At 33.4% G+C, this 22,905-nt stretch overlaps 1 protein-coding gene across 5 annotated transcripts in view; it reads left to right on the top strand.

The window, feature by feature from the left end:
• Positions 1-22,905, top strand: part of LOC145328366 (uncharacterized) — a 151,958-nt gene that overhangs the window by 116,693 nt on the left and 12,360 nt on the right. For 2 of the 5 annotated variants that reach the window (XM_080171994.1, XM_080171996.1), the window contains 18 exons: positions 3,635-3,730; positions 4,137-4,316; positions 6,663-6,742; positions 7,514-7,576; positions 8,263-8,485; positions 10,032-10,152; positions 11,462-11,529; positions 13,823-13,969; positions 14,087-14,441; positions 14,838-14,933; positions 15,249-15,454; positions 16,066-16,155; positions 16,487-16,577; positions 16,997-17,052; positions 19,730-19,801; positions 20,573-20,676; positions 21,169-21,412; positions 21,925-21,984. In XM_080171994.1, coding sequence (XP_080028120.1) covers positions 3,635-3,730; positions 4,137-4,316; positions 6,663-6,742; positions 7,514-7,576; positions 8,263-8,485; positions 10,032-10,152; positions 11,462-11,529; positions 13,823-13,969; positions 14,087-14,441; positions 14,838-14,933; positions 15,249-15,454; positions 16,066-16,155; positions 16,487-16,577; positions 16,997-17,052; positions 19,730-19,801; positions 20,573-20,676; positions 21,169-21,412; positions 21,925-21,984 — 2,352 coding nt within the window. The remainder of the gene's footprint in view (positions 1-3,634; positions 3,731-4,136; positions 4,317-6,662; positions 6,743-7,513; positions 7,577-8,262; positions 8,486-10,031; positions 10,153-11,461; positions 11,530-13,822; positions 13,970-14,086; positions 14,442-14,837; positions 14,934-15,248; positions 15,455-16,065; positions 16,156-16,486; positions 16,578-16,996; positions 17,053-19,729; positions 19,802-20,572; positions 20,677-21,168; positions 21,413-21,924; positions 21,985-22,905) is intronic. The other 3 variants (XM_080171995.1, XM_080171997.1, XM_080171993.1) reach the window with 2 other exon arrangements.

The raw sequence follows: 22,905 nt of genomic DNA, 5'->3' as shown, positions 1-22,905 counted from the left end.
TGGGTCTCAAACTCAGGGATAGGTAAATGGAAGTAATAGCTAGTATATTAATTATCTACAAACAGGTAGTCTTAAGAAGATTTTTATCGCATCGTATTTTAGACAGATTTCCGCGGATATTAACTTGAAAAATTACAGGAGAACCGGTTTTGATCCAGCGGATATTATTCGGTTTCAAAACCATATTTTAAAAAAATATTACTAATTTAAATAATAGAAATTATAATACCTAATCAAATGTTAAATGCATCTTATTTTGAAGAAAAAAGGAATGATTATGTTTTTGATAAACTTGTTAAATACAAAACTAACCCTATTGTTAAGCTAGCAATTATTGTGAGTTGTTCTAATTACCTATTCCAATATCCCTGGTGTGAACCTTAGTGTAAATTTACTTGTTCCGGCTGCTGTCATACACACATCATTTCAAACTTATTTCAGTCAGGAATATGAATGGACACTGTGTTTTGGGAGATATTTTTGTTTTGTTTTGTTTTGAGAAAAAAACAAATCTTGTCTTTTACTATGGTAAGGGGGGGGGGGAAATTTCGGTATTTTTTCGTTTTTTTTGAAAAAAAAATGGGGTAAATATTAATATTTTCAAATAAAACCAAGACCGTTAGAAAGCTTATGGAAAGGACTATCAGGTCCTAAAAGGACGTTATCCTAGGACTTTTAGAAGTTTGCCGAAATTGACCGCAAAAAAGTTACCGAAAATTCCCCACCAGCGGGGGAATTTTCGGTAATTTTTTTCAACCTAAAAAAAATCGATGAAAAACGGCCAAACGGCCAGTCAAACATAAATAATCATAATTAGTATAGGTTATAGGGATTATCCACAAAAAATTTCATAATGATCGGACTATTCCTTCTATGTTAAAAATGAATTTTTTTGAAAGACGCGAATTTTCGATTTTTTTTTTCGAAAATTTTTTTTTAAATAACTTAAAATTAATATAAGAAAAAAACGTATTTTATTACTTTTTAGGCCTGATCCTAAAAAAGCTCACATTGAACTATAGATTTAGACCAAAAAACATGAAAATTGATTAAAAATTGAACTCAATAATCAAATTTGAAGCAAAAGTGTCATCTTTGCAAAAAATCTTGACTACATTTTAACCTTAAAAAAATCGATGAAAAAAGGCCAAACGACCAAACAAGCGTAATAAATCATAATTAGTATAGGTTATTGGGATTAACCACAAAAAAATTCATAAAGATCGGACTTTTCCTCCTATGTCAAAAATATTTTTTTTCAAAGGACCAGAAATTTTGATTTTTTCCTCGCAAAAATTTGCTTCAAAAAATAAAATTAATATTTTTTTGTTTTTTATCTGTTCTATTCATTTTTAGGCCTAATTCTTAAAAAGTCCATATGGAATAATAGATTTGACAAAAGAAAACATGAAAACATGACCTTAAAAGTTGAATTTTAATTTCTTTTGAAATTACCGTAATTTCCCCCGGCGCCAACTTTGGTCATTTTTGAAAAAAATATTACCCCGATTTTAAAGCTCTCAACAGATTTGGAAAGAGCGGGCAATTCTTAGTTCAAAAGGTTTTTACGGATCAGCTCTAGGTCTTACAAATTTTTGTGTACGTCGATCTTTACACACCTACTAAAAAATTTTTGAAAAAAAAAAATTTTCGTCCGACTTTGAGACCCAATAAGTACCCTTAATATTCATCTCACAAAAAATTCATTTCATACTTTTTTGTAGACAATTTAATAAGGAACAAATTTGCTTTTATGTTTTTTTCTGTCATTTGAAAGGAACATGGAGAAAAAGGTCATTTAATGAAGGTAGGTCGAAATTACCGAAAATAGCCCCTTACCGAAACTTCCCCCGCCTTACCCTATACTGTACTGAAAATGTAGGATTACTGTTTTTACGTTAGTCCTGCTGTCTGATTTTCTATTTTTGTGTACTTAAGGATCTCCTAAACGGCTGTGCCTAACTTTTTACAATTTTCAGAGAGGTTTGGAATTGGCTCAAGGTATTTTGACCCCCCCCCCCCCTCAATAAGAGATATAAGTTTTCCGGAATTTTAATCTAGGGAGTAGATTTGAAATCTGCATCAAATTTTAAGGATTTTTTATAAAATTCGTTTTTTGTAAAATTCTTTATCTAAAAGCGAAAATACATTTTAAGTTAATTAATTTTGACCAATAGGATAGGTGGATTTTAAATTACCTGCGCTCTAATTGGTTGAATGCTGTACGACATCCAATCAGAGCGCAGATTTTTTAAATCCATCAATCACAGATGCCAAAATTAATTAACTTAATTTGTATTTCCGCTTTTAGATAAAGAATTATACAAAAAACGAATTTTATAAAAAATCCTTAAAATTTGATGCAGATTTCAAATCTACTCCCTACATTACAATTCCGGAAAACTTATATCTCTTACCCCTCAACCCTTCAGGAGTTATGGCCTCAAGAAACAAAAAGAAACCTCACGTGCTTTTTTGTCTTAGTTTGATACTCCATATATGTTTATCATAACCGATAACTATGGATGATTGAATTATTATAGCTATCCTAGAACCAGCGTTGCGGAGCCGTGGAGCCGCCATATTTTGCTGGAGCCGGAACCGTAATTTTCGTTTTGTCATGTGCAAATGCCCTCTATAAGTTTTTCAAGTTCATTTTTATCAAAAATTGAACTTTTAAAACCTTCAAAAGTAAAAAATAAAAATATTTTTTTTTATGGGGAAAAAAATATGTCGAGTTTTTCTTGATTTTAGGTCGGAGCAGGAGCCGGATCTGAAGCCGGAGCCGTAGTTTTAGATACGGCTCCGCGGAGCCGGAGACGCACCAAAATCAAACGGCTCCGCCACGCTGCCCAGAACATATAAATCTATTCATGTCCCTAGCCATATTTAGGAAGGAAATTATTTCATTTTCTTACATAACTCTTCAAGATATTGGTAGTGAAGTATTTTGATTGAAACTTTAGTTTGGGGTTTACACTACTTTTTTTATATAACTAGTTACTTTATCCCTCTATAATCCGCTCATTAAAAGTGTAGTTTTAAGGGGGGGGGGGGGGCAGTTTATTCTATAAATAATATAAAGACTTCTGGAAATTGTTGATAAAAAGATCCAGTGGTTTCCAAAACTTAATTTGACACACACATTCATACATCCAACTACTTTAAACTACAGAATTATTATGTAGAAACTTAATAAGGCCGTTAAAATTATCTATTTAAAGAAATATATCAAATATTTACTTTTTAAAAGTCAAACAATTTTATGTAAAATTCCTTTATACTTAAAAGTCTGACAATTTAAATTCATTCTAAATGCAGTCTCTATTTGTTTTTCTTATTTCTTTTTCATCAAACATAATATTTGGAAATCTATTTAAAATTTTGAATAATTTTAAAAAGTGAAACTACGTTATAAGTGAGTCCACCCGAGTATTTATTAAAAACATAATTACTTAGCTGCTGTAAAAGATAGTTGTGACTTGTATATTAACAACATAGACAGTTTCAAAACTTTTCCTTCCCTCCTACTTAAGAACGAACTGAACAATGAATGATATCCATGTTAGCAATCTAAATTGACGACAATTTTCCCCCTGTAAAAATATCCACGTATATTCAATATATTTTTCAGGTCTTATGATGCCAAATACAGGATGGTTGAGTCACCCTCCAGAGAATCGAGTCTTGATTCCAGGATTAGATCCAGAGAATCAAGCTATGAAACAAGGTACAGTGTTTTTTAATACCGCATATACATACTGCATCGTATTATAGTCTGCTTTCTGCGGATTCTGTGGATAATTAATTGAAAAAATTAGGGCCAAATCTTACGATTTTCATTTTAGAATTCGTGATAAATAGTCTGTAATACGATTTGAATCATGATTTTTCAGTTTGGCTTAGAACCGGTTGTAATCCAACGGATATTGATTGGATTCGAAGCCATACTAGAAATATCCTTAAAACATGCTAGTGCACAGATGTATGAATAAATGCCATATTTTTCTGAAGTTAGGAATCAGATGATGGGAGTTTTAATACCTTCTGCCGCTCCTCCCCCTCCCCCCCCTCCTATCGAAGAATAGCTTAAAATCGACTAAAATATTAAATAATTTAAGCATGTTTTTTTTTAGGGGAAGAGTTGGCGTGGATGATGGTGGCAAAGGTGTTGGTGGCTACCACAGAGACATGCTCCCGCAGGATCCTCTGGTCAACCTGACTCCATCTGACACCAGCATTGATGATTCTGTCAAGTCTGGCAAGATTGGAGGGAAGGAGGCCTTGATTAAATATCTTACTAAGAAGCCACACAGGTATTATAACAATATAACTGTGTCTGTCCGTCAGTCTGTAACTCTAGGGGATATGCGACTTCCTCAGCTGCTATTAAAGATAGACAGCTGAATTTTTTGTTAAAATTCCCTACATCAATATACATCCAGTATGTAATTTACTTTGTCCGTCAGTCTGTCTGTCATTTTTACAAAATATGAATAATAAAATATAGAAATATGTGTGTAAGGTTTCGTGATTGTTATTTTTAGCTTAACTTTTCAATAAGATTCGCTATTCTTAGAAAATGAATATCTTGAAGATTAAATTGAACATCGTTGTTTTTTTTAAATGAAATAATTAACTTTCTTATTAGATATCTTCTTTTAAAGAATGGTTGTAAAATGTTAAAAGTATGTACACAAAAAACTGATGGTACACTAAATGTATGTAGACCAAGATTATATTAAAACATGAATCTAGACATAGAGACACAAAATTAAGTATCCTTGTAAAACAGCAAAAAAAATATTTTGCTTACGTATTATTTTAAAGAATGTAATATTATATGAAAGTAATATGATTTTTTTCTATATGCGTGTATGTTGGTGTATTTCAATTTTGCATTAAATTTACATACAATATTGTCAAGAGTGACCTTCTGCTTATTCTGATTTACAAGTGTTTATGTCTGGTTTTAGAGCTTCGCTTTTATAGATGTTGTCATCCTTGTTGTTATATTACGTCTGTTTGTACATGTACTATACACTGTTTTGTATGTGTACCCTGAACCCTGGAATTAGCAATTCATTGTAGTTTTGTACTTGAACGTTGTACATTCACTTCCCCACATGTTTTACATTTTACCCAAACTACAAACTATTATTACAGCAGCACAAATTTCACTATATCTCATAGTGATGACAATCCGTCGATTTTTTTGGCCAAATCCAGATTCGGATTCTTAAAAGAATCCGTCAAAAAAGGTGGCGGATTTCGGATTCGGATTCCGGATACAGATTCCGGATTCTAGCAGTATTTTGATGTCATGTGACCACTGTACAGCCAATTAGAGGGCTTAGTTGACAGTGAGTGGATTACAAGCTCATCACGTGATCGTTGGCTGTCCAATCTGAGCTCTTGGATTCAACAGCTCATCGCGTGATCGTTGGCTGGACAATGAGAGCTCTGCGTTACCAGCTGATCTCTCAACTTCGTGGTTTATGTGGGAAGAGATGGGGGGTGGGGGGGGGGTTGTGTGTCGGGGGGTGATCTTGCCTTCAAAAAGAGGGAGTTGAAAGAAAAAACTCAAGACGCTAATTTTAGCCTACCAATTAAGAATCCGGAAGCTGCTATTGATAAATGGATTCCGGATTCGGATTCCAAAAATGGGTAATTTTTAGGTTAATATTTTCCATATGCAAGTTACCAGAGAGAGAGGAGACAATGGTATGTTTATTACACTAGTCCTTAAAGTTTTATAATAACGTTATCTTATTCGTTGGCTTAACAACTTTGGGGACATAAGTGAATTTTGATTGGTTTGGTAATTAAGTTAAGTGTTAATACGTTTTAACTATTTATTTTATTCTACAGAAGGGGTAATTTTGTGTATTATCATCGGAATTGTACATCAATTTATCGGCCATTGTCTAATCCCTTTAGATCCCTGAGTTATACGCAAATTTATGAAGGTTTTAAACAATGTAAAAAATTATTTTTGTCATTTTTGTTAGTTTGCTTTGTAAATTATATCTGCTTTAATGTAGCACTATTTATATTGAGAAATAAAATGAAAATCAGCAGGTATGACTATTATCTTAAGGCCTAGAGTGTTTTTTTAATACAAAAGAGTTTCTTCATTTATGGTTTATTCATTTGGTTGCAAATTCGTTCTTAATAGAAAGCTTCAACCCTAAATTAGGGCATTTAAGAATCTTCTATTTCATTTTAAACATTCTTTGTTCTATCGATCCAATGCTAAATTTTGTTTTAGTAAATAACTCATTTGCTCTGGTGTTCGTTAAGGGTTTGTTATAAATAAATTGCTTCGAAACCGATTAATATCCGTTGAATTAGAACCGGTTATCAGCAATACTGAAGAATCACGTAACATTGTATTACAGACAATTGTCCACGAATATTAAAATAAACATGATATAATTGAAACAAAATTTGTTAGCACGGGCCTTTAAATATTATATTTTTTAAATTTTAATACCCGTGGAAAGTTGTCTATAATACATAATAAGTTGTGCAAGTAGTTGTCTGTAGTGTATGCGACTGCGTATTACTTATAGACTTATCTCAACTAATAATTTAAAATAACTGTGTGGTACTTATTCCCACCCGATTCTTTCCAATTAATTGAAATTTAAACATTTTAGGGCCGTTGCTAGTGACAGCGAGTACATGTCTCCCGTCGATCCTATCTCTCCTTCCTACCATCAGACATTCAAGAAATCAGGTAGATATATGTTTTCAGTAGTATTGATAAACTCTAGTAGAGAATAGGTCCATCTTAAGGACTAGGCGTGGTTAGGATTTAGATCAAGAAAATAGCAACGTGTAAATTTATTATTTTTCTACAAAAAAATTTTGTCCATTGAGTTTAAAGTTAATGTAATCGTTAAAAAAAAACTTTTTAAAAATCAGGAATTCACAGGGAGGTAGGGAACTTGGACTGTAAATTACACTAGTATCCAAAGTTTTAAAAATCACATTAACTTATGGGCCTAAAAACTTTGGGTACTTTGATAGAATTGGATTGCTTGGTTCCAAACTTTTTAATCAATAATTTTAATACACAGAAGGTTAATTTTGCTCATTAACATTGGGGATGTGTATCAATTTATCGTCTATTGTCTTATCCCTTTAAATCCCTGGGAATTATATTTAATACTGAAAAACTAAATATTCTGCGATAAAATAGTTCAAATTGATATGTGGTAGTTTAGTGAAATGACTGAAATATTTCAATTTGATTCAAATTCAATATTTGAATATCTTTAAATCACCAGAGACAGTTCAAAACATGGGTGCCAGTTGCGAAAACATATAAAAACGACTTTAAATGTTAGAGTATTGGAAGCGGCTGATATGTTTAAATACAGCGGTTATTCGGCATCCAGCCAACATTTGCGGCTGTTTTGGTAGATTTGTTTTAAAAATCGTTTCTAGTAAAACAACTTGTAAAGTAAATGTTTTATATTTATCAAAACTTATTTTTGTTGTTTAGGAGCTGATTACTACCCACTGCCATCCTCTGCCTCTATGCCCTCTCCTGCGGGATTCTATCAAGGTAAACAAGTATTACCTAACCAATTTAAAGATAAAGGGGGTTCTTTTTTCCGTAGAGTTGTGTAACCTTTTATGTAGTCAAATAATCTTATTAAGAACAGTTTGACTTAATACTTTACATAATTACGAGAAAAATGGCTTCTTTTTTATTAAATTGAAAGAAGCTGCTAACGAAAATATTGCAAGACATCGTTTTATTCTCTGATGGATCTTTGTCCTTGTGGGGCACTCATATCCCTTATACAACCTAACCTAAACTAGAATAGGTATAGAAAAGTTATTGTTTTTATTATTATTTTAGTTAAATTGCTAATTAGCACTTTTCTATACTTTTTTCTTGGATATTTAAGATCTTAGAAATAGCTTTGTTTCTCTTGTATGGGTTCCTATTCTAAAGAATATTCGAGTATTTCTTCGAAACGTATTAATATCCGCTGGATAAGAATCGGTTCTCGGCCAAACCGAAAAACCATATACCGTATCGTATTTTAAACAACTTTCCACGAATAGTAAAATAAAAATCATAAAATTAATACCAGTTTTGTTAGTTCTAGCCTTCTCCAAGCCCCCCACCCCCCTCAGTCAGGGCTAACAAAGCTGGAATTAATCTTATAATTTTACTTTTACTATCCTGTCTATAATATGATGCGATTAAAAACTATTTTTTTATATATATTTTAATTGCAGGTGGTCACCCCCAGTCTCCCCAACACATGATATCCTCCCCCCGCTACTCCTCACCCCCACCCCTGCTACCCCCCTCCGCCTCCGGGGACACCATGGGCTCCCTGGGCTCTCCGTTGCAACGCGGGGGCGATGAAATGCGCGGCTTCTACCCGCCCCTTGATCCGCCGCAGTCTCTCTCGCCCACAATGTTTCACTCACCCTCGCCTTCCTTAGAAATGATGAGGTATGTAAAAATGGTTATAGAGTATGTGGATATATTGACAGGGTAAAATTTGTGTCTAATATCGACCTCCTTTATTGGTCAGTTCGTTTATCCAGTGGGTGCATCATCTAAGTAATTATTTATCGGTTGTTTTTGCTAACAAGCCAATTAATTTTAAAATAATATTAATGTCAAATGGTTGATAACGACTGTTTTTTTTTGTTTTAAAAGAAAGGGACAAAACATCCCAACACCCTACCATTTACATTACCCGAACAAAATTTACCTAAAACCAGATGGATTCATCTTTATAGGCCCCTTAAATCTTATTTCTTAAAATCTTATATTCAAGAACTTCTAAGCTTTTTTATTGGGGGTAGGGGGGAGGGATTAAATTTTCTTAACCACCATCCAAATGGGCACCTTAATTTTTTCTATAGGGTAAGGGGGGGGGGTCTTCAAACCTATTCAATTAAACATCTTTATCTTAAATATTGGATAAGCTTCGTCAAAAAGGGATAGTTATACTTGCTTATATTTTTAGATTACTGCCTGCTCCTCCCATGGGTGGTGGTAGCGGGTACTCCATCCACCACACCCACTTACCCTACTATTATCATACCTGTTTATATTTTCAGATTACTGCCTGCTCCTCCCATGGGTGGTGGTAGCGGGTACTCCACACACTCCCCATACTATTATCATACCTGTTTATATTTTCAGATTACTGCCTGCTCCTCCCATGGGTGGTGGTACTCCATCCACCACACCCACTTACCTACTATTATATTTATCATACCTGTTTATATTTTTAGATTACTGCCTGCTCCTCCCATGGGTGGTGGTAGCGGTTACTCCACCCACCACACCCACTTACCCTACTATAATCATACCTGTTTATATTTTTAGATTACTGCCTGCTCCTCCCATGGGTGGTGGTAGCGGTTACTCCACCCACCACACCCACTTACCCTACTATAATCATACCTGTTTATATTTTTAGATTACTGCCTGCTCCTCCCATGGGTGGTGGTAGCGGGTACTCCACCCACCACACCCACTTACCCTACTATAATCATACCTGTTTATATTTTTAGATTACTGCCTGCTCCTCCCATGGGTGGTGGTAGCGGGTACTCCACCCACCACACCCACTTACCCTACTATAATCATACCTGTTTATATTTTTAGATTACTGCCTGCTCCTCCCATGGGTGGTGGTAGCGGGTACTCCACCCACCACACCCACTTACCCTACTATAATCATACCTGTTTATATTTTTAGATTACTGCCTGCTCCTCCCATGGGTGGTGGTAGCGGGTACTCCACCCACCACACCCACTTACCCTACTATAATCATACCTGTTTATATTTTTAGATTACTGCCTGCTCCTCCCATGGGTGGTGGTAGCGGGTACTCCACCCACCACACCCACTTACCCTACTATTATCATACCTGTTTATATTTTCAGATTACTGCCTGCTCCTCCCATGGGTGGTGGTAGCGGGTACTCCACCCACCACACCCACTTACCCTACTATTATCATACCTGTTTATATTTTCAGATTACTGCCTGCTCCTCCCATGGGTGGTGGTAGCGGATACTCCACCCACCACACCCACTCACCCTACTATTATCAATCAGCCACGCCCTCTTCTCTATATCCTTACTCTTATAAACCTCAGGTAAACTATCTAATCATTTTAGAATTGTCCTAGCCATTTAAAATCTTGCAAGTAACATTATTATTTTGGGGGAGGGTACCACCACCCTCCCAAGAGAAATCGCCTCTATAAAAAAATTATCCCCTCAAAAGAAAATTTTTTTTTTTTTCAAACTAAAATAAAAAACGAAGGTTTGAATGCATCCCCCTCCCACCTCAAGTGTCCCTGGAGGCATCTAGGGGCGTAGCCGCTAGTACTTTAAAAAGGATGACTTGAAACAAAATTGGTGTTTTTTATGTACTTTATGTGTCATACATATTTTAAAGTGCTCTTATAAAACACTTCCTTAATAATAAAAAGTTCTTAAACTAATTTCTTAATATAACAAGTGCAATAAAACTCATCAATAGCATGCAAAGCTTATTTGAAGTGAAAATGTTTGTTTTGTTGAATATGATTTTTTTGCTGGGATTTTAACAATGATTGCATGAATACAAAAACAAGAGTCATAAAAGATTATTATTAAAGATATGGTACATTAATGTAATTGTAGCTGCCCTACCACTCAAAAAAAACAAGTATTTTTTCTGCACTGAACCAACAAAAACTGAATAAAAAAGTTTGAATGAATTGTGGTGCACACAGATTTGCAGCACAAACCCACCAGGAATTAAGGGATATATATTATAAAACCTAGATTGTGATAGTTCAATTGTTGTCAGGGATCTTAAGAGATAAGACACTGGGAGATAAATTGACATACATTCCATATGATGATAAACAAGATTTCACTTCTGTAGATTAAACTAATGGTTTAAAGTTTGTACACTGCCTTTCTGACCTAACCAATCTAAATTAAAAAAAAAGTACTTAAAATTCTTTGAGTTAATGAATAAGATAACGTATGCCTAAAACTTTGGGTACCAGTGTATTGTTTCTAGAAATAGGATCCTTCATCTAGAAAAATAAGGCAGCAGTTACAGCTGCAAATTTACATTATGTACAAACATCCTAATAACCCAACTCTTTGTTCCTGATATTTACCATTGACAGTGACGAAATTCTAAACAAGCAAGACTGATGAAAAAAATAAGAACCCACCTCAGAGATATGCTACGTATATAGAGTCAGATTTTTTCGCTACATATTTTGCACATAGAGTATTTTACAGTTATGTATTTTTAAGTGCACAAAACAAAGATATTCTTTAAAGTGCTGATTTGCTACTGTACTCTCCTGCTGGGTGTCCTGTCATATGCTTTTAGATAAATATTAAAGAAATCATTATCCCTATCCCTATAGCTAAAGTAATAAAATGTTTTATTACCAGGATGACATGAATGATATGACTGGTGGTAGTAAGAGATATCCAGAATCCGCTAGAGTGCCCAGAATAAGGTAAGAACAATTAATGTATGTACAGTACATGATGTACGAATATTACACAGTGTACGAACAGCACATGATGTACGAACATTAACTGATTTAATTACGAACAGTACCTGATGTACAAACATTAACTGATGTACAAACAGTACTTAATGTACGAATAATACGTGTATGAACAGTAGCTCATGTACAGACTGTACATCATATACTGTATGTTTTTCATCATGCATGTAAGTACACCACGTACAATCTGAAAAGATATGTATAGTAAGATATATAAGTTTTCCGGAATTTTAAAGTTAGGGGGAGATTTGAAATCTGCATAAAATTTTAAGGATTTTTTATAAAATTCGTTTTTTCTATAATTCTTTATATAAAAGCGGAAATGCATTTTAAGTTAATTAATTTTGGCATCTGTGATTGGTGGATTTAAAAAATCTGCGCTCTGATTGGATGTCGTACATCATTCAACCAATTAGAGCGCAGGTAGTTTAAAATCCACCTATCCTATTGGTCAAAATTAATTAACTTAAAATGCATTTCCGCTTTTAGATAAAGAATTATAGAAAAAACGAATTTTATAAAAAAATCCTTAAAATTTGATGCAGATTTCAAATCTCCCCCTAACTTTAAAATTCCGGAAAACTTATATATCTTAATGTATAGGCATTTTTTTTCAATTTAGTTAAAATCCACTATCTGAATGAGACCCTTAAAAATAAATGACAGAAAACAGTAAATTTCATCTGATTATTTTTATTGATTAAAAAAGTTGGCAGAATTGTTTTTCTCCAGATGAAAATACCCTTTCTGGTGCAATTAGTTTGATTGAAGATGCCTACTACTTCTTTCTATTCCCTAGTACAATTAAAGTACATTAATTATACTCAATGTACTCTCAATAGTGAGATTTGATACAATTACAAAGTCTTAAGTTAAGTTTCTGTATTTTGAAACCATTTTAAATTCAAAATTGTGTTAAATCTTACAAGGCCACTTAAATTATAAAAAATATAGAATATTCTGTAAGTCTGTTTTGCTATTTATATTAATAATAATTTGTGCATGTTGATTTAATAACTTTTTTTTAACTAATACTAACCAAAAAAGTCCACTAATTTTAACAATAATAACTGGTGTTGGGAGATTTCTTTTTGTAAAAATAGTGACCATAAATTTACAATTTTACAAGGTGTAAAATTAATGCACCAAGTTTTATTATTTATGCACTGTGCGTTTTAATATGCAGTACATGGGATAGAGATTAATATTACGAAAAATAATTGGAACGACAGAGATTTGTCTAAATATCCAAAGAAAATCTTATAAAATTCGTAATTTTTTTCATCTTTTCATTTTGATAATATTAAAATAAATTTTCCTTTATTTAGTCATCCAATTACTTTTATCTTTTGTTATTCCTTTTTAAAAGCGAAGCTTTTCTATAATTAGGGTCGGTCCGTCCGTCCGTCCGTCCGTCCGTCCGTCCGTCCGTCCGTCCGTCCGAGATAGTTAGCTTTTATTCGTTAATTTAAGCATGTTAGAATTGTCCTATCGATTTCAAACTTTGCATGGTGATTTCTGTAGTAGTTAGGTACGATTTAGAAAGCGTAGCAACTCTATAATCATTACCCAAATGTCCGTACGTCCATTTTAAACATGTTGATTTTTTTACTTTTTTAAATTGCTTTTATTCGTTAATTTAAGCATGTTAGAATTGTCCTATCGATTTCAAATTTTGCATGGTAATTCCTGTAATAGTTAGGTACGATTTAGAAAGCGTAGCAACTCTATAATCATTACCAGAATGTCCGTACGTCCATTTTAAACATGTTGATTTTTCTACTTTTTTAACAACGAATTTTTATATGATCTAATTATCCGTTTGATCTGATATTTGGTATACTGATTCCTGGGACAACAAAGAACAATATTTTAAGCGAAGCAACTCTATAATCAAGCCCTAAAGATGTAAGTATGTCCATAAACATTATCCTGTATCAAGCAGTTTTTCAACAAATTTACTTACAATTTTGCTTCGAATCTTATACTTTTATATTCTGATTATTCAGTTCAGACACTATACAAGTATTAATGTCCGTTTGTCCTACCGTTTCAGTGCTTCGCTTTTATGGATGTTGTCATCCTTGTTTCCTTTAAATTTACAATTATAGCTCTAAGATAAAAAGTAAAACAGCCCTTTTGTGGCTTTATGTAAATGTAGCAAATGTTCTAAAAAATACAAAAAAATCTTCCAATTTAATTATCTTAAATCACTAACAGCTTAATCTACCGCACGCAGCAATGAGGAGCAGGACAGTAAGTATAAAACTTTGCCGTACTCTGTTTCACCGAGCAAAGAGAAAACGTCAACTCTCAGGCGGTCCAAAAAATCAACTTTTGGCACCTTCCCCCGAAAGAAAAAAGAACGCGATGTTGTACGAATCAGGTATTTGAATCAAATCATTTTTCAATGCTTAAATTTTATGTTTTATTGTTTGAAAAAATTAATTTTTATAAATAGAATTTCATTTAAACAAAGTAAAGATTATGAAAAATGATTCAGAACCTTTTTCCCTACTAGCCCCCAAGGAGGTACACTACCTAGCAAAAAATCACGCGACAAATCCGCCAAACAACAACAACAACGCGGAGACTCAAACAGCAGTGGCGGTGGGAACGTCGGTGAAAAGGGAGGTGGCGGTAATAATGCAAACTCAGGAGGTGGTGGCAGCCAGTCGCGAAAAAGCGGCAGCAGCGGTCGGATGGTCCGCAAGCCGTCGCGGGAATTGCTCAAAGTACAAAATCTGACGGACAGCTCGGATGAGGAGAACGCCAAGTTTTCAACGTCTAAGCGGAGCCAGGCCAGCAAGCGGTCACGGCTGTCAGAGCTGAAGGGCTGCCCCCAAGATCAGGGACAGGTGGGTTAATATAATTTCATAGTTGATTTAAAAATTTTAAAAGCAATTTTGATTATCCTTCTTTTTTATTTTTCTTTCGTTTGAAATACTTTTGTCAACTGGTATCAGTTTATTATTTTAACTTTTGAGATAGCTGCTCTATAATCGATTCAGTCCCTTTGACTGTAATGCAATTTTATCTTTTTCTTAATAAGTCTCTATCTCTCATCCTATCTCCCCTTTTTCTCTCCCCTCCCACCTTCCTCTTTCTGTCTCTCTCTCTCTCTCCCTCTTTCCCGAATTTGTGTTATCTTATTATCAGAAGAAGAAAAAAAATTTGGTTGCAATTCTTTTAAAAACATACTACCAATATTACCTTTTTAATATTTTACTAGATTATAATTTTCTTGTAATCAGGCTGATTCTCAAGAGACCGGGAATGATGATCAATGTGGATTTAGTTCAACCTCTAAAGAACAAAGCCCAAGCACACGGTCAAGATCTATCAAAGGAATATTTGAGTTTTTATTGTTATGTGATATCAATTTATCACTCCCCTGATTTTACTCTGTCTTAAATCATTATAAGCCAGAGCTGGATCTTTAAATCATTTTAGTGGTGAGCCCTAAAGGCTTCTAAGGTCATTGGAAGTTTCCAAAAGTAAAAATACAATCTCCCGAATATCCCTAAAAAAATAGTTTAAAATCTTCCCAGGACCTATGAGAAAATACATTGTAAGGCCGAACCATAACAGTTCAGCGATTTGCGAGATCCTGTTTCCTTTATATAATGATTAATAATACAAATAACTCAAATGATTGCACAGGAGTTCCCCCGCAAGGCACCTGTATAAACCGGAGCCCCCGGGAAAGTAAGAAGATGTCAAGCAGCAGTGGTGGGGGGTGCAACACAACCAAGAGAAACTCGTCAACTCACACCTGTACACGGAGTCTAAATCATCAGATAAAAGAGTTTGTCAAGTCTCCATCTAAATCCATGAAGTTGGCCACATTTGATGCTTTTAATCATACAAGGAATGGGATATTTATTAAACTATCGGCTGCGCCCCTAGCATCGAGGGGCTCTGTGTTTAAAATTGTAAGAAGGGGGTAAAAAATAGCAAAAAAACATCCTATCACATAAATCTAAAAGTAAAATAACACAAAACCATCCTTGTATCCTTGTAAAGCGTCTCTAAAAAAGGAGAACTAGATATGTTATTCGGCAAAAAAGTTTCCTTTTGGAATGTAGTTTCACTATATTTTTAAAAAATTGTAATTGGCATTTTTGTCAATTTAGGTTGCTAACGCGGTACTTGTTTATTGGTCAGTTCTTTCATCCGTATCTTTTATGCGTAAACTGGGAGTATTAGCTTTGTCATGGGAGTGAGAGGATAGGTTATTCGGCAAAAAAGTTCCCTTTTGGAATGTAGTTTCACTATATTTAAAAAAATTGTAATTGGCATTTTTGTCAATTTAGGTTGCTAACATGGAACTTGTTTGTTGGTCATTTCTTTAATCCAGTAGAAGGGGAGTGGAAAGGGGAGATCGTTATTTCCTTGTTTCACTTTATAAGAAAACATGAAAATCTGGTGTAAGACCCAAGTAATAATATATCCATTAAAATATCACAATTTTTGTTAAAGTTCATCAAAATTGAGCCATGCTAACTCCACAAGTACAGATAAAAGTAAACATGAAGATTATTATGAATACTACCCCCCTCATCAACACAGGTTAAATATTTGTTTTAATGGCATGTCTTCTCTATAACCAAAACTATGGCATTTTTTTCGTCATAGTACATAATTGTATTGGCTGATTTTATCTTTCGTGTTTATAGATTTCTTTGAAAATTCTAATTTGCTTGTGACAGCATTTGCTTACTAAAAATTTAAAAAATTCGGGGGGAGGGGGTTCAAACCGAAATTTTGCCCATCCTTATAATTTAAATTGGTAAAAGATAGCTTTCCGTGGATATTAAAATAACATAAAGAACTACGTTTAATTTTGATTAAGATAGATACATATCCGGTTTGTTTTAAACTCACAATATTTCAATTTAAGGTCGCCAAGAGAACTGGTTGAATTCAGAAAATCTCAGAAAGATTTGACAAAAGTTGACGACGAAGCTAATTGCAATAAAAGACATTCAAAGGTAATTTCTATTTAAAACCCCTGCTGCTAAAGCTTATCCGCTCGTCCTTGGTAGGTAGTAAGTTCTTATTTCGACCCAATTATATATGTAGACGTTAAAAGCTGTGTCAGATTCCGACAATAATAGTAAGAGTAGGGAATGCCTTAGCCAAAAAACTAGTGCAATTCATTACCTCACAGTTAAGACTTCAAGACAAAGGTCGTGCATCTAAATATTGGTTGTCAATGCCTTGGAAACTTGTTATTCCTGCATTACTTTATTTACTAGTTGTTTATGCGAAATTTTAAGAAAGGAAGTACAATTAGAAAACATTCATTAAGTTTTAAATGTGTCTTTTAACCACTAATGATATTTTTTTTATTTTAGAAACGCACTTTATCATTTGTAAGCTAAATAATAAATATATTTGTAAACTGCAGGTAGAGGATTCTGGAACAAGTATGGAAGTTCAGACTGGCGAAGAAAACTCTCCAAGGAAAATTACATTTTAAATTATTTTTAGTAGCGCAGCTTCTTTATAATACATAATAGGTCCGTCCGGATACATTTAGCTGTTTATTAAGTTAGTCCCCAAAGTTTTATTCGTTGGCTTAACAATTTCCGGGGCTTTGATTGGTTGGTTCATTAAGTTGAGTGTGTTAAAGTTTCAACCACTTATTTTAATCTACAGAAAAGGTAATTTTGTTTGTCATCATGTGGGATGTAATCAGTTTATCAGCTATTGTCTTATTCTTTTAGATCCCCGATTCCTCTAATACCCAAAAGTTTTTAACTTTGTCCACAAATTCGTAAACAAATTAATGCTATCTCGTCATGTGTAAGACTCCAAGGTCCTTTAAAACAATGGTCTCTAAAAGGTTTGTCTGTATGGCCCCCTTTTACGTCGAATATTTTTATTTTTGAGAATTACAAACAAGCATTCGAGACGTCATAAATTTTTAGTATGATGAAAACTATTCTTTTCTTTTTTTAATTGTAACTGGTTTGCTTTTGTACTGTCCACGATTTTGTAAATAGTTATTCTTGTTTATCCAATTACACTTTGTTCTTTTTTTTCTGTTGTCTAAAGTGATATTCTTTTTCTTACCAAAAAAAGTTTTGCAATTTTGAGTGTGTAAAAAGAGAAAAAGTTTCAAAATTGTGGCTTATTACCTAGGCCATAGACTCAATATTTTATAGATTTCTGATCAGTTTAAAAATGAATAATAATATGAAATATTTTATTTTAGGAAAAGTTATTTAACAACAAACTTTTCTTCCTGTTAAATTCTAATTGAGTATGTAAAACATTAGTAATCTAAAGTAATGAGACAATGGCTGATAAATTGATGTACATCTCTAGTAATTATACACAAAATCACCCCTCTGTAGATTACATTACGTGGTTAAAACTTTTGGAACACTCAACTTAATGAACCAACCAATCGAAATTTATTAAAAGTCCCCAAACTTGTTGAGGCAACGAATAAGAAAATATAATTTGAAAATTTATGGGACAACAGCCTTCTGCCCACTCTCCTCCCTGGTTAAACATACATGTTGTATTTCTACTCCTAGCAAGCCATGTTTTACATGTATTTATCTATATTTGTAATTTATCTATGGAATATCTTATCCTAACTTTGTAGTGTCCACAGCTAGAGCTATCTTTTCATTACTTTTCACAGAGTCCGCGCAAAACAGTCAGAAATACATTACATAAACAAGGATGATAACATCCAAAAGTAGCGAACCATAAAAGCAATCATGTAATGGAAAAACGGACAAAGTAAGTTATATAGCAAGTTTTCAGTTGTCAAAACAATGAAATAAATGAAAGGGGTTTTTCAAAAACTCGAGTAAAATAACGAAACCTAACAAAAATAAGGTTTATGCGTTTTAAAGCATGGTCGACAAACAGACGAACACTTAAATGTATAGAGTAGATGAGCACCATATGTTATAGAAATATTCACATCAGCGTTACGGACTTATTTAAGGACTGACGAACAGACAGATAGACAAAAGGATTCTAGAATTCGGGATTAAAAATTATGATAAAAATCAAGGAACGGGTATTTTTTCCAGGGGAGATTTCTCTTGGGAGGGTGAATAGTTATAAACCTTTACTGGTCCTATGAGGAACTTCACTGTAGAGGCTTTCCATCGGTAAGCGAGATCCTTCGGTACACACGGACATGCAGACATCATGTAACTAATAATTAAAGATTTACTGTTGTTTATTTGCTGTTTTACAAGACAAATCATTTCTGTAACACCTTCTCTTTTTTTATGTGCTAAGGTATTTTATTATGCTTTTCTCTCTTCTGCGGAAAACTTGTTTCATTTTATATAAAAAAAGAAGAAACCTTTTCTAGTATAGATTTTGAAGGACTTACTTAGAGTTTTATTAAGATTGTGTGTATTTGTCCAATAAGATCTTGTAAACGGCTGGATTGAAAAGCTCGTTATTGTTTCAGATAAGGTTTAAGTTTCCAGAAGGAAGTTTATGTCCTGAAGTTTTTGCTTCTACATGGCGAAATTGTCTTTTTTTGATACCTACAATTAAAAAATTTCAAAGGCCCAACTTTTATCTCAATAAAATTTCTGCATTTTACGTTAAGACATACCTAGTTATAATATATTTTATAAAAGTGGTTAAATTACAGTTTCTTACCTAATTAGATATTTCATATGAGTAGAGACAGACAGAAAAACAGATAAATATACGATTATCTAACTATAATATTTATATTTTACAGTATACATAAGTCAATTGTGGTTAAGCTTCGCTGATAAAAAGAATTAGGTTTTATTTTATCCTGAATTCTATGTAACACATATCTGTTAAGGAAATATGTAAATACTTCTTTGAACTAAATTGAATTAATTTTTAGTTACTTTCAGCTATTTACTTTACCGGAAAATACGTATTTTAAACATTACATCTGAAAATAAATTGTATAATTGTATATTTCTTCTGATATAAATCGAGGATAAGCATTAAAAAAATAGTTTGTTATAATTTATGGAAAATGGACATGACTACCTGGCTAAAGGAATCTCGGATCCTCCTTGTATTTTTAACAGATTGATTTATATTTCACAAAATAAAATTTTAATAGGTACATTTACATACAAAATGAATTATAAATGTAATGATTGATTATCAGTATCTGGAAAGAGAAGGATCATGTACAGTGTATGTGTGTGGCTAGTCCTAGTCCTAGGAAGGATGATAATAGGTAAGATAAGAAGGATCATGTCTAGTGTATGTGTGTGGCTAGTCCTAGTCCTAGGAAGGATGATAATAGGTAAGATAAGAAGGATCATGTACAGTGTATGTGTGTGGCTAGTCCTAGTCCTAGGAAGGATGATAATAGGTAAGATAAGAAGGATCATGTCTAGTGTATGTGTGTGGCTAGTCCTAGTCCTAGGAAGGATGATAGTAGGTAAGATAAGAAGGATCATGTACAGTGTATGTGTGTGTGGCTAGTCCTAGTCCTAGGAAGGATGATAGTAGGTAAGATAAGAAGGATCATGTACAGTGTATGTGTGTGTGGCTAGTCCTAGCCCTAGGAAGGATGATAATAGGTAAGATAAGAAGGATCATGTTTATTGTATGTGTGTGGCTAGTCCTAGTCCTAGGAAGGATGATAATAGGTAAAATAAGAAGGATCATGTACAGTAAAGATTCTTATGGGTCCATGGAAGGTTTTTTAACTATTTTGGGGGAGGGTTCCTCCATCAATGTTATATAACATAGCTCCTCTAAAAGCTTTTAAAAACGTATTTCTAGCCGATTTTGGGCCCTTTCCGTGTAGAATTCTTATATTTTTTTAACCTAACAAATTCATCAAAAATACTTTTTGGTCTTAGAATTATTTCTGGTTCACATGCAATATGAGTGAAACTGCCGATCTATTATTAAAAGAACGTTTTCATAATAATATAAATGAAACTGAGTAAGCTATTTTAACTTTTAGTTGATCATAATGTAAAATTCTTGATTTTAGGGAGGTGTTTGATTTTACAACTAAGAAGGCGTGTCATACTCAAACAAGTACTTCTGATCGTACTGTGGCCACTTCTTGTGGTACTAATACACATAATAACTCAGGTATATACATTATTTATTTTTATATCTGTCTATTTAACTATCTATTTATCTATCTGATCGCACATTGGCCACTTCTTGTGGTACTAATACACATAATAACTCAGGTATATACATCATCTATCTATGTTTATATCTGTCTATATAACTATCTATGTGTCTATCTATCTATCTGATCGTACAGTGGCCACTTCTTGTGGTACTAACACACATAATAACTCAGGTATATACATTATCTATCTGTCTATTTAACTATCTATGTATCCATCTATCTAACTATCTATGTATCTATATATCTATCTGATCGTACAGTGGCCACTTCTTGTGGTACTAATACACATAATAACTCAGGTATAAACATATCTATCTATCTATTTGATCGTACAGTGGCCACTTCATGTGGTACTAATACACATAATAACTAATATTTTAACAGAATTATTCCACATACTTCTTAAAATTAGGTTCAATTTGATTTTGTTTGTTTGTCTTTAGGAATGAGAACTTTAAAGAAGAAGCCGCGGGAGCCGAAACCGCCCCCACCAAACTCCATAGTCCCACCAAGTGCTGGCGACCCTAACTGGAAGCCCATAGAATCACAAAAATCGCCGCGTCGCATTGAAGACCATCAAAAGCCTGTTTTTGATTTTGGCGGCGGCGGCGGTCCGCCGGGGATGAAAAAGGATTCCAGCACTGATACGGGGAGTCATTTTACTAGATCGGCTACCTATTCTTCAAGGCATTTTTTCTTCTATGTGTATATAATTAAAAAAGGAATTCAAGCCTTTAAAGTATATTTTATGATGTATCTCCGTCCCATGGAATCTCAAAATTAGCTTATTTATCCTTAAATTTCTATGATAATTCAATATGTTGTGCAAACACATTTTTCTTTGTTTATAGTAGCGAAGCTACTCTATAATTCCTATTAATTTTTCGTCCGTCAGTCAGTCCGTGACGCTATGAGGGAAATGTAATTTTCTCTTCTGTTATTTAAGATAGACGGCTGATTTTTTGTAAAGATTCCCTATAGCAATAAGTATCTAGTAGGTAATTTACTTTGTATGTCGGTCTGTCAGTTATGCTGATGCAATTAATAATTATAAATTATTCTTTTCCCTTAAGTTTGAACCTTGTAGCTAATACCCTTGCGCGCCTTTTTTAACTTTTTTTTGTCAAGTAAATAATCATTAAAAATACATACCTAGGTATATATACAATATACATTCAGAAGGAAAACTTTATTTCCAGAGAGTTATTGGAATTTTCTAGCGGGGCAGACAGAAGAAATGAATACAATAATTCCACCAGGTTCACAGTCAAGTCAAATATTGGATTTAACAACATTTTTACAAAACACGCTGCAAGAAAAAAGTGGTATTTTTTAAATTGAAAGGAAAATAGGCAAAAAAAATGAAATTTTAGACTTAACAATACTTTTTATATAAAACTAGCTTATCGCCCCTGACCCCACTTAAGGGAGGGTGGGGAGGTCAATCATAAGTCTAAAGTCGACTCAAGAATTTGCCTTGCTGAGATATATAGCTTCAGGCAAAATTAATACTTTAAAAATAACAAAAAAAAGTTTAAATAAAAGAAAATTTTGGTAGCCAACTCTGCTTTAATTTACAGCATTTAAAAAATTCAGTGATCATGTTCCATTTTTTAATAATTCCACTTTTTTTCCTTACAGTGTGTAGTAGACGAATAAAGTTGTACACAGATAGAATTGGGACTTTTACATCTTAAATATAACTTTATATTTCTCTTTTTATTCTGAGATAGTTTGAACAGAATGGATTTTTTCTGAGGATAAAATAAGTCTTGGAAAATCTCTGTTTTTATATATTTTCCAGTTTGGCTTCAGAATATCCGTTGAATTAAAACCGGTTCTTAGCCATACTGAAAAATCATGTATATTTTTTTAAATCAAAAGTCATAAGATTATTGCCAGTTATATTATCCTTGGCATTCGGCCCTCAGGGGCTAACCAAACTGGTTTTAATCTTGTAATCTTTCTTTTTAATATCAAGTGAAAGCTGTCCATATATAAGTGGCAGTTGTCCATTGAAACACTTACCTATTAGAATTTAATTGGCAGGGATAAATTAAAGGGATTAGTTTTGTATTTACGTTTCTGCAGACATTCAGCCAAAAAAATAAGGACTAGTAAGCAGTGTTGCGGATCCGCATTGATTGTATGCGGATCCGGATCCTCCAAATTTGGTCAGT

The sequence above is a fragment of the Acartia tonsa genome, chromosome 9, assembly GCF_053477335.1.
Source record: "Acartia tonsa isolate MP-2025a chromosome 9, ASM5347733v1, whole genome shotgun sequence".
Lineage (NCBI taxonomy): Eukaryota > Metazoa > Arthropoda > Copepoda > Calanoida > Acartiidae > Acartia > Acartia tonsa.
This window is presented reverse-complemented; position numbering and strand designations above follow the sequence as displayed.